This window comes from Chrysochloris asiatica, unplaced genomic scaffold (genome assembly GCF_000296735.1).
Source record: "Chrysochloris asiatica unplaced genomic scaffold, ChrAsi1.0 scaffold00064, whole genome shotgun sequence".
Lineage (NCBI taxonomy): Eukaryota > Metazoa > Chordata > Mammalia > Afrosoricida > Chrysochloridae > Chrysochloris > Chrysochloris asiatica.
This window is the reverse complement of record NW_006408582.1, coordinates 14,426,981-14,438,255: the sequence shown is the minus strand read 5'-3', so window position 1 is coordinate 14,438,255 and position 11,275 is coordinate 14,426,981. Positions and strand designations below refer to the sequence as shown.

The 11,275-nt window shown below is 41.1% G+C and overlaps 1 protein-coding gene across 1 annotated transcript in view; it reads left to right on the top strand.

Annotated features, from left to right (window-relative positions):
- Positions 1 to 480: 480 nt before the first annotated feature.
- The window catches only part of R3HCC1 (R3H domain and coiled-coil containing 1), a 35,517-nt gene continuing 24,722 nt past the window's right edge, over positions 481 to 11,275 (top strand). The window contains exon 1 of the mRNA XM_006864446.1: positions 481 to 485. Within this exon, the coding sequence (XP_006864508.1) occupies positions 481 to 485 (5 nt within the window). The remainder of the gene's footprint in view (positions 486 to 11,275) is intronic.

Genomic DNA, 11,275 nt, shown 5'->3' with positions numbered 1-11,275 from the left:
GTAAGGAAGACAGTGAGTAAGAGAACAGTTAATGGATTTGAGTTACAGTATTGGAGAAGAATATTAAAAGTACCATCAACTGCCAGAAGAACAAATAAACCTGTGTTGGAAGAAGTACAACCAGAATGTTCCTTAGAAGCCAGGATGGAGAAACTTCGTCTCTCATATTTTAGACATATTACCAGGAGGAACCAATCCCTGGAGAAGGATATCATGCTAGCTAAAGTGGAAGGTCAGTGAACAAGAGGAAGACCTCCAATGAGATGGATAGGCACAGTGGCAGCATCAGTGGGCTCAAGCTTAATGATTATGAGGATGGTACAGGACTGGGCAGTATTTTGTTCTGTTGTGTATAGGGTCACTTTGAGTCGGAACTGTCTACAGCACCTAACAACAACCTGCCATATATATGCATAGTGTCATTTACTACGAGGCTGAGTATAGTGTTAGAAACAGGGACGCTAGAGAATCTGCCGTAGCATGAGGTAATTCAGCCAGTGAGCCAACCAGGGAAATATGTTGCAAGCAATGGGTCAGAAAGCCTCAGGAGAATAGAAAGGCCTGTACCTGATAGAAGGACAAGAGACACTGATGAAGCACGTGGTATAGTGGAGGGGTGGGAGGGTGGGACTGCCCTGAGACAGAAACCATTTGAATAGAGTGAAGATAGGCCAGGCTTTGAGGGGACTGTATAATAATTAGGGACCCCTTCCTTGAAAGTAAACAACCTGTATTTTGTGAGCCATGTGAACCTGGTTTGTTAACTATTGTCCTGAGCTATGAATGTGGCCTTAGTTTAAATATTCCAGTTTGGTTCTTTGTTATGCTATGAAAAGTTAAGATAATGAGTCTGATCTGGTATTAGAATGAGGACAGAGGGGTTCCTATCTGGTGGTACCTTTGGTTTTTAGCATTAGATCTTCACAGGGAAGCTGACTCTTGTGTCAGGAGTCAGGGCCATGTGGAAATTCTTTCCTCTGGAGAAATGGGCTTTATTTACTAAGGTAACTGGTATGAGGGGCTATCACAGGTCCAGATCAACCAGGTCCAGACCCTGCTCAAATGTACCATCAGAGGTACAGGTAAAGAGCTAAGGAAGTGAATACCAAAAAACACTTCAAATTGAAGTCACTGAAGAGGTGAAGAGACAGGTCAAGACAATTTTTTAGACACACCACACTGTCACCCTCCAACAAAGACCTGAGAAACCAAGTGAAACCCTGGAACCCTGAGCATCAAAAAGAAGGATGAAGCATTCTATCCAACGCTGATAGGAAGGAGAAAATGAAAACAGCAACAAGAGTTATGAATCAGATGCCCTGCCAGCTGACCTGGGGTGGTTTGACATTGAGACAAAGCAAGCAGTGATCCTGGGTGAGGAGCAAAGGTAATTTTACAGAATTCCCACTAGGAGACAGAGAAACTGGACAAATCCAGAGTGAAGCAAGGTAAGCAGGACATTATAGTAAGGGGTTGGCAAGAGCTCCAGGCTTTCCAGGTGACCACAGAGCAGGGAAGGAGGCAGGAACCAGAGACAGAACCACTCACCAGTGTGGTCCCTGACCATTAAGAGCTACATAGCAATAGTTACATAGTGTCAGAAGGAGGCCCCTCCACCAGAGCGATCTCTAGGGAATGGTTGGCAATCATGTCCAGTGGTTAGAGGAGAGTACCCCCTCTCTTCACCTCCCAGTGCCCAGCAACATGAGACACCCTCAGCCCTGCCACCCAGCAACTGCAGTGCCACATCAGTGACACACCCACCCCAACTGCCATTGCCCCCATGCATTGACCCCCACCTGCCAATACCCCCATGCTAGTCTTACTACTTGGCAAGTGGTAGCACATACTCCACACAAGACAAATGTCCAGTGATGGGATATGTCCACCATCTCATTGCTCCACCCACCTGGTGAATGGGATCCTACACCCTTGGGCCACAAGTCTGACAGCAGCACTTGGCCTGACCAACCCATCCCCTGCTGCTGGCATGCCCACCAGGTGATTGGTGACACACCTGTCTGCCCTGTCTCCTCCCCCACTACTGCCACCCCATCTACCTGGAAATCAATGCAGCACATCCACCCACTTTCTCTAATCTAGCAAAACAAAAGAAAGCAATATATATATAAATACAACATATTTATACGGTGGAGACAGCACACAATATATCAAGAAACAGGATGGTGGTGGTGGTGGTTATGTGCCGTGGTTCTGACTCAGCGACCCTGTACAGGGTTTCCAATGCTGTAAATCTTTATGGGAGCAGAAAGCCCCATCTTTCTCCCGTGGAACAGCTGGTAGTTTCGAACCGCTGACCTTGCGATTCGTAACCACTACGTCACCAGAGCTCCTTAAGAAACAGAATAAGATGGCTCAAACAAATGAGCAAAATTAAAGGAAAGAAAACATTCCTGAGGAAGAAATGATAATAGACCTAAAATTCAAAAATATGTAAGATTGTGATGGTTATGGTTTTTGTGTCAACTGAGATCTCCAAGGAACACTGGGCCTACAGATGTTGAAAAGAGACAAAGACCTTTCCCCAGAGCCAACAAAGAGAAACCCGTTCTCAAGAGCCAGCTCTCTGAATGTGGACTTCTAGCCTTCTAAACTGTGAGAGAATCAGTTTCTGGTTGTTAAAAGTACTTGTGGTTTTTATGTTATGGTAAGATTAGATACTAGGGAGCTCTGGTAGCATAGTGGGTACGAATCGGACTGTGAACCTTAAAGTCAGCAGTTCAAAACTACCAGCAGCTCTGAGGGAGAAAGATGAGGCTTTCTGCTCCCATAAAGATTTACAGCCTCGGAAACCCTGTACAGGGTCTCTATGAGTTGGAACTGACTCCACGGCACATAACCACCACCAGCAAGATTAGATAACTAAGACAGAATTCTCAAAAAAGATTGAGGAATAACAGAAAAAAAAAAACCCTAGATCATTCAGGAAAACAATCTAAGAACAAAATGACAAGCTCAATAGGCAATTAGAAACCATACAAAAATAATTAAAATTCAGAATATCAGAACTAGATAACACAATGGAAGGACACAACTAGAAGTAAGTTAGTGGGGAAAAAAAACAGTGACATAAAGAAAAATTCCTGCATACTAATTTGAGAAACAATCAGAAAAACAATGAAGAAAGCCTAAGAGATGGGAAACACCATCAAAAGTAATAAGAATTCCAGAAAAGGAGAAGGAAAAAAGAAGATACAGTGGGGCTTCAAAAGAGTCTGTATTGGTACAATGACAGACACAGATCAGTGGAACATAACCGAGAACCCAGAAGTACAGCCATCCATTTATGGACAACAGATCTTCAATGAAGGGTCGGAGTCAATTCAGTGGGGAAGAGACCTACATGATAGAGGTAGCTGTTTTACTTGTTTTTTTGTTTTGTTTTGTTTCATTTTTGTTTTTTAAAGAGTTGTTGGTAAAATCCCCACTGAAGTTTCCCTCTTTTGCAGATGGATCTAGTGTAAGGGGATGAGGGATGATGGTGATAGGATTTTATGATCCAATTATAAGTAATTGTTAGCAGGATTAATTATGATTGTCACACCTGTAATTGTAGAAGATGTGTAACTGAAAGGGGGAATCATTAATGTTTCACTTCAGGAACAGACAATCCCATGACCAACAAGAAGGAAGAGCAAGAGTGGAGAGTGAGATCCTACCTAGAAAAGCGGTGACAGCAGAGGCAGTGGCATGGAGAGATAAAGCAGCTGCAGGCTCTAGATCCACGGACTGAGTAAGGCTGTGTGCCTGCAGGCAGGAGGCTGGCTTGCAGAATGTGCCCTTTGGACATTTAAATGAATATATATTTTTTGTTTTGTATATGTACATAAAATATTTTTGCTTTGTTCATTGTGAAATAAAAGGTGTAAGTGGGGGAACCACAGAGAGGAAGTAGGATAACTTGTTGCAGAGAGGATTATAATCATTGAGATGAAACAAAGTATATAGTGTATTGAATGTAAAGCTGTTGATCTTGGCTGAAAACCTTCACTCAATTCACAATTGCTAAAAAAATAAATAAGAATAAGAATTGTGCTGAAGAATCCTAGCAGCACATAGGGATTCCTAAAGAAAGAGAATATACAACAATGCTGTTATTTTGTGACACATTTCCTCCCAAAGCACGATGTGAACTACAGTGTGAATCAAACCATAACTAAAGGAATTTCTGTCCCTGGTGTGGCACTTTAGGATAAGCACTGGACTAGTAATCATAAGGTCAGCAGTTCTAAACCACTAGCTACTTTCCTAACTGGGTCGCTATAAGTTGGAACTATCACTTGTCTGTAAGTTTGTTGTACTGTGGTGGCTTGCATGTTGCTGTGCTGCTAAAAGCTATTCCACCAGTATTTTAAGTACCAGCAGGGTCATCCATGGTGGAGAGGATTCAGCTGAGCTTCCAGACTAAGATAAACTAGGAAGAAGGAGAGGCAGACAACTTCTGAATGTTTGGTGTTTGGTGGTTGTGTGCCATGATCATAGCAAACCTGTATAGGGTTTCTGAGGCAGTAAAAAAGGGGGAAGAAAACCTCATCTTTTCTCCTGTGGAGTGACTGGTAGATTTGAACTGTTGACCTTACAGTTTGCAGTTCAGCTTGTAATCCACTATGCTACCAAAATGTTTAGCCACCAAAAAACTAATGACTAGCAGTGGGACACTGTCAGAAAGCACCAGAATATTGAAACATTATGTATAGCATCAAAATACTATTAGTACCCAGAGAAACAGAGATACCTGAGATGGAGACAGAGACGATGACGTGGAGTAATGAAGCCCTGGGGACTTTGGATCCAAAGAGGGAAAGGGACTGAGGGCTGAAAACTAGGGCAGGGGGGTGGGGGGAGGAAGTGTAGGGGGCAGGCTTCTAGGATATACCCTTTGGTTAGTTGATGATGCATGGAGGGGATTGGAACCATGGCAATGAGATGATATATGATGGAATGAATGTAAAACTAAAGTTCTCTCATGTAAAAAAAAAAAGTAAATTGGCATAGAGTTGTAGCCTTATAGGTCTACTGATACATGTAAGCTGGGCTTACCCCCCCCCAAAAAAAAAATGTTTTTGCTATTATAATTAACTATAATGATATTTTTATTAAAAATAATAAATTTCTGATGAAAAACTGCAAAAAAAAAAAATACTATTAGATATAATGCTGGAAGATGAGCCCCTCAGTTTGGAAGGCACTCGAAATATGATGGCTGGGAAAGAGCTGTCTCCTCAAAGTAGAGTTGATTGTGATCATGCGAATGGAGTAAAGCTTTCGGAACTTTCATTTGCTGGTGGGACACAACTCAAAATGAGGAGAAACAGTTGTAAACATCCATTAATAATTGGAATGTACAAAATCTGAATCTAGGAAAATTGGAAGTTGTCAAAAATGAAATGGAACACATAGATATGGATATCCTAGGCATTGGTGAGCTGGAATGGACTGCTATTGGCCATTTTGAATCTGACAATCATGTTTTACTATGTCGGGAATGACATTTACTATGAAGAGAAATGCTGTGACATTCATCATCAAAAAGCACATTTCAAGATCTATCTTCAAGTGTATTGCTGTCTATGATAGGATAATATTCATATGCATGTTGAAGACCAGTTAATACCATTATTATTCAAATGTAAGTACCAATCACTAAAGCTGATGATAATGAAATTGAAGAATTCTACCAACTTCTTCAGTCTGAAATTAATCAAGCATGCAATCAAGATGTATTGATAATTACTGTTAATTGGAATGCAAAGGTTGGAAACAAAGAGTAAGGATAAATAGTTGGAAAATATGGCATTGGTGATAGAAACAATGCTGGATACTGCATGATAGAATTTTGCAAGACCATTGACTTATTTATTGCAAATACCTTTTTGTTTTTTAAAGTTTTTATTGTGACTTGAGTGATAGTTTACATGGGAGTACATTGGTTTTATACTCATCATTTCATTGTAATGATTACAATCTCCTCCATGCATCATCATTCAACAGTATTTGCTACTATTCCCTCTGTTTTTTTGTTTTGGGGGGAGGGATGTACACAAAAACACTAAGGAATATATAATTTAAACAACTAAAGGGCACATTCTGTAAGCCTGCCTTCTAGCTACCAGCACACAGCCTTTCTCTTTTCATGAGTGTAGAGTCCTCAGCTGCTCTATATCTCCATGTCCTCATCTCTGCCTCCATCTCTGGTGTCACTGCTTCTCTGGATAGGGCCCCACATTCTGCTCATACTCTTCTCCGTTGATGGTTCTAGGGTCCTCTGTTCTGGTACTGTAAGATTAACTACTCCCCCCTTTTTGTTACAAAACTTTTGCCTTTTACAGTTGTGACAATTGCAATTAGTCATGGTAACATGACTATTGAATCATAAGAATCTTATCCCCATCTCCTTTCACCAGACCCATCTTGTCAATATGAAAACTATTCAATGGGGCAAATACCTTTTAGAAAAGAAACAAACAAAACTTTTTATTGTGAATTGAGCGAAGGCTAGCAGACAAGATCAGCAGTGTTACATGCATCAAATCATACATCTTGTTTCATCTCTATGATTGCAATCCCCTCCAAGCAACACAGCTATCCAGTTTCCTCTCTGTAGTTCCTATTTGCATTCTATCCACTTTCCCATCCTCAATTCTGTCCTTAGGAAAATGTTACCCTTTTGATTTTGGATGATTATCCATTCCATGATGAGCATACCTTACTAGTGCTGTTGTTACTATAGATAAACCTATCTACAATTTGGCTGAAAACTGGGCCACAAAGGTGAGTTCCTTTCCAGCAAAAAGTCCTCCAGATTAATCCATGTTATGAAGTATTTCACAGATTCATTGTTTTTCTTCAATGTTGCATAGTATTCCATTGTGTGTATGTACCAAGGTTTGTTTATCCATGTTTCCATTGATGGGCACTTAGGCTGCCTCCATCTTTTTGCTATGGTGAGTAGTGCTGTAATGAACATCAGTGTGCATATATCTACTTGTATCCTTGCTCATATTTCTTGTGGATATATAGCAGGTAGAGAGATTGATGTGTCATAAGGTATTTCTATTTCTAACTTTCTGAAGAAACACCATACCATTTCCCAGAGTAGTTGGACCATTTTACAGCTCCACCAGCAGTAAAGGATGGTCTTAGTCTCTCCACATCTCACCAGTAGTTGTTGTTTTCTGTTTTGATTTACATCTCTCAAGTCCTGGTGTGGCTCTGTGGGCTAATGCATCAGACTGCAAAGTCATTTGAACTGCAAGTTCGGTGGTTCAAGCTCACCAGCTGCTCCTTGGAAACCCTATACAGGGTCGCTATGGGTCAGAATCTACTTGACAGCACTTAACAACAACAACAACAATGGCTAATGATTGTGAACATTTCTTCATATGTTTGTTGGCTACCTGAAGTATTTGTTTATGTCCTGAACCTACTTTTTAATTGGTTGTTTGTCTTTTTCTTGTATAAGTATTGTAGTTTTCTATAAATTTTAGTTTTTTGTTCAAAGAAATATAACCAGATTGCTTCTTAGAAGTCAAGATGACCATACTTCATCTCTCATATTTTGGACATATTATCAGGAAGGACCAGTCCCTGGAGAAGGATATCATACTTGGCAAAGTGGAAGGTCGGCAAAGAAAGGGAGACCCACAATGACATGGAGTGGCACTGCGGCAGTGGCAATGGGCTAAAACTGTGGAACAAAACTCAAAATCATTTAAGGAAAAGAAAAAAAAAAAAAAAGCAAGACCAGGTATGCTGGTCAGAGACTGGAGGAACCTGAGACTATGACCTTCAGAAGTTGATAGGTATATAGGTATATAACACCAATAAGGTACGCTTACTTTGGAGCAATCAGTCATTCAAAAATTTTAAAAGGCAATAATTACCTAAGAACAAAGTTGAGAAGAAATGGAAAGGTGGGTGGAATGGAAATAGGCACCACAGGGAGGAAGTGGGAGAACTCTTGTTGCATGGAGGGGATTGCAATCATTGAGATGAAACAAGGTGTATGATTTGGTGAATTTAAAACTGATGATCTTGTCTGTAAACCTTTACTCAATTTATGCAAAAAGGTTTGGGGAAAAAAAATTAAAAGCAAAAGAGGAAGACCCCCAATGAAATGGATTGGCACAGTGGCAGCAGAAATACACTCAAGTGTAACAGCAATTGTGAGGATGGCACAGGACCAGCTAGTGTTTCATTCTGTTGTGCTTAGAGTCATTCTGAGTCATAGCCAACTCCCCGGCACCTAACAACAACAAGGAATTGATTGCTGTCATTTTGATGTGTGCGTTTTTTGTGGTGCTTCTGGTTTCTATGTTCCACATAATTTTCTGAGCTAAGCTTATTTGTTAGTGGGTGTTCCTTTCATTTTCATTCTGTTGTATTAATATTTACCAAATCTTTTTGGTTTTTCTCTTTTTTTTTATTTTGATATGAAGTTATATTAATTTTCTTTGAGGTTACCCAGCAATTTATTAACTTTTCCCCATTTAAGAGACCCTGTTTTTTTCTTGAAATCCACTTGACTTCCTTGTCATGTAAGAGCACTCATTTTCTAACATGGTGATGTTTCTAGTACATTAACCTGTGTGTAGAAGTGTTTCTCCACTGTTGCACTTTCTTAACTGGGAAGACATTAACTGGGAAGAACCATTGCAAAAGTTAATGCTATAGAGAGGGAGTATACATGGGAGTATAAAAGTAATATTGGTGGGGCAGAGGTGGGGATCTGGGGAGTTACATTATATCAGGGCAAGTCTCTGAGTGTAGCAATGGCAATTTCCGGGCATGTGAGAAGTTGTAGGGTCTATAGCAGTGAACTATGGTAAGTCAGAAGGACTGGAAGCAGAGTCCTGTTACTACCAGTTTAGGTTGATGGATAAAAATAGAGAATTTTAGAACCTTTTGGCACAGGTGAAGGAGCTCGTAAGTCTTTCAGATCAGTTACATCTAGTGGTACAGAATCTAGCAAATCTCTTCCTTGGGACTCTAAGGAGTCCTGGTGACACACCCAGCAATTACTAAAATTGTTTCCCCATGCAATTGCTTGGGAGAGATTGTGGAGGTAAATTACCTGATGCTGTGCTCGTAGACAAGTGAGTAGAGACTAAAAGTAATCATGACCTCTTAAGGCAAGTTATAGTCACCCCTAGAGCTCTGGGAGCATAGTGGTTACAAATCAGGCTGCGAACCTCAGGGACAGCAGTTCGAAACTACCAGATGTTCTGCGGGAGAAAGATGAGGCTTTCTGCTCCCGTAAAGATTTACAGCCTCGGAAACCCTGTACAGGGTTACTATGAGTTGGAACCGACTCCATGGCACATAACAACAACAACAGTGCAATTATAGCAGTAGAGTAAGTATACATTCCCAGAGAGGGGCAGTTGGCAAGTGAAAAGTAAAATGAAGAGAATGATTACGGTAACTAGGAAGGCCACACCTGCCCTAGGAAGGCCACACCTGCCCAGGGAATATACTGCTCAGTATTTGTCATTGATGACTTACTTTGCATTGGTTGTCTGATTTTATTTTGAGCAGGAGTTTGAGGTCTCCAGCCAGTTCACAAGTATAGTCAGGAGGTAACTTGGGGTCCTTTTAGTGACACACTCTGGATCCTCTTCTAGTTTAATCCTGGAGACATGGACCCAGCTTTTGATCCCCTTCAACTCCACTCCTGTTGGGGTAGAAAGTAAAACTCGATATGGACCTGACCATAGTGACTCAAGTTGGGTTTGTGGGCCCCTTTGTCTCCAGTCCTTTAGAAGGATCCATCTTCCAGGCTTTCCTGCTGGTTCTAGAAAGTTAGTATTGGGACCAAGGAGTACTTGTTGGCCAAAGTCCAGTAAGGCTTGTTGGACTTTCCCCAAACTATTGCTGTGGTGGAGAAACTCATTGATTTCTGGGACATAGGTAAGGACCTGTATCAAAGGGACTCAATCCTGTGCCTTTCTTGGGGGCAGTCCTTATTCTCATGAGGCTCTGGACCCAGTCTGTCTTAGTTTCCTGGCACAGCTTAGCTAAGGTTTGTTTCAGAGTCTGGTTAGCTCTCTCTACTTTCCCTGAGGCCTGGGATATCCAAGAAGTATGGAGATGGTAATTGATACCCAATGCCTCAGCTAGGCCTTGTGTGAGCTTTGCTGTGAAGGCAGGACAATTATGGCTTTGGATATGGATGGGTAGTCCAAACTGGATAATAATTTGTCTTAAAATGTTCTTGCTTACTTCAACTGCCTTTTCAGTCCATGGAAGGTAGGCCTCTATCCAACCTGAGACAGTATCTATAAATACTAGGAGATACTTCTAACCTTTGCATCTACTCTTTACTGTAAAGTCTATTTGCCAATCTTCCCCTGGGTATGTTCCCCTTCTTTTCATAGGTTGTAACAGAGGCCGTGACTTGAGTCATCCTTGCGTATTGTTTTGGGCACACAAAGTACATGCCCCGGTTACCTGCTTAACTAACTTTTTCATTTTCTCTATGATTGCAACTTTTTCCAACAACTGAGTTGGAGAGTCTGAGCTTGTATGGAAGGTTTGGTGGAAGCTAGATACAAACTTCCATGCCAGGGCTCCGGGATATAAACTTTGCCTTCATGTTCCCACCAGTCAGTGGGACTTAGGGTGCATCCTTGTCTCTGTGACCACTCTATTTCCTCAGGGGTATAAGGTGGATTCTCAGTTTCTTCTAATTGGGGTCAGGGAATAATGCTAATGCTGCATCTGCTACTTGATGTGAGACTCCCTACTTGGCAACCCTTTTTGTCTCTCTATTGGGCTTGGCCCTGAGCAAATAATCCAAGAAGCTGGGTTATATGAAGAAAAACGTGGCATCAGGATTGGAGGAAGTCTCATTAACAACCTGCGATATGCAGATGATACAATCTTGCTTGCTGAAAGTGAAGAGGACTTAAAATATTTACTGATGAAGATCAAAGAACACAGCCTTTGGTATGGATTGCATCTCAATGTAAAGAAAACAAAAATCCTCACCACTGGACCAATAAACACCATTCTTATCAATGGAGAAACAATTGAAGTTGTCAAGGACTTCATTCTTCTTGTATCAACCATCAACACTCATGGAAGCAGCAGTCAAGACATCAGACAATGTATTGCATTAGGCAAATCTGCTGCACAAGACCTTTTTAAAGTGTTGAAAAGCAAAGATGTCAGCTTGAGGACTAAGGCGCTCCTGACCCAAGCCATGGTATTTTCAATAACCTCATATGCATGTGAAAGTTGGACAGTAAATAAG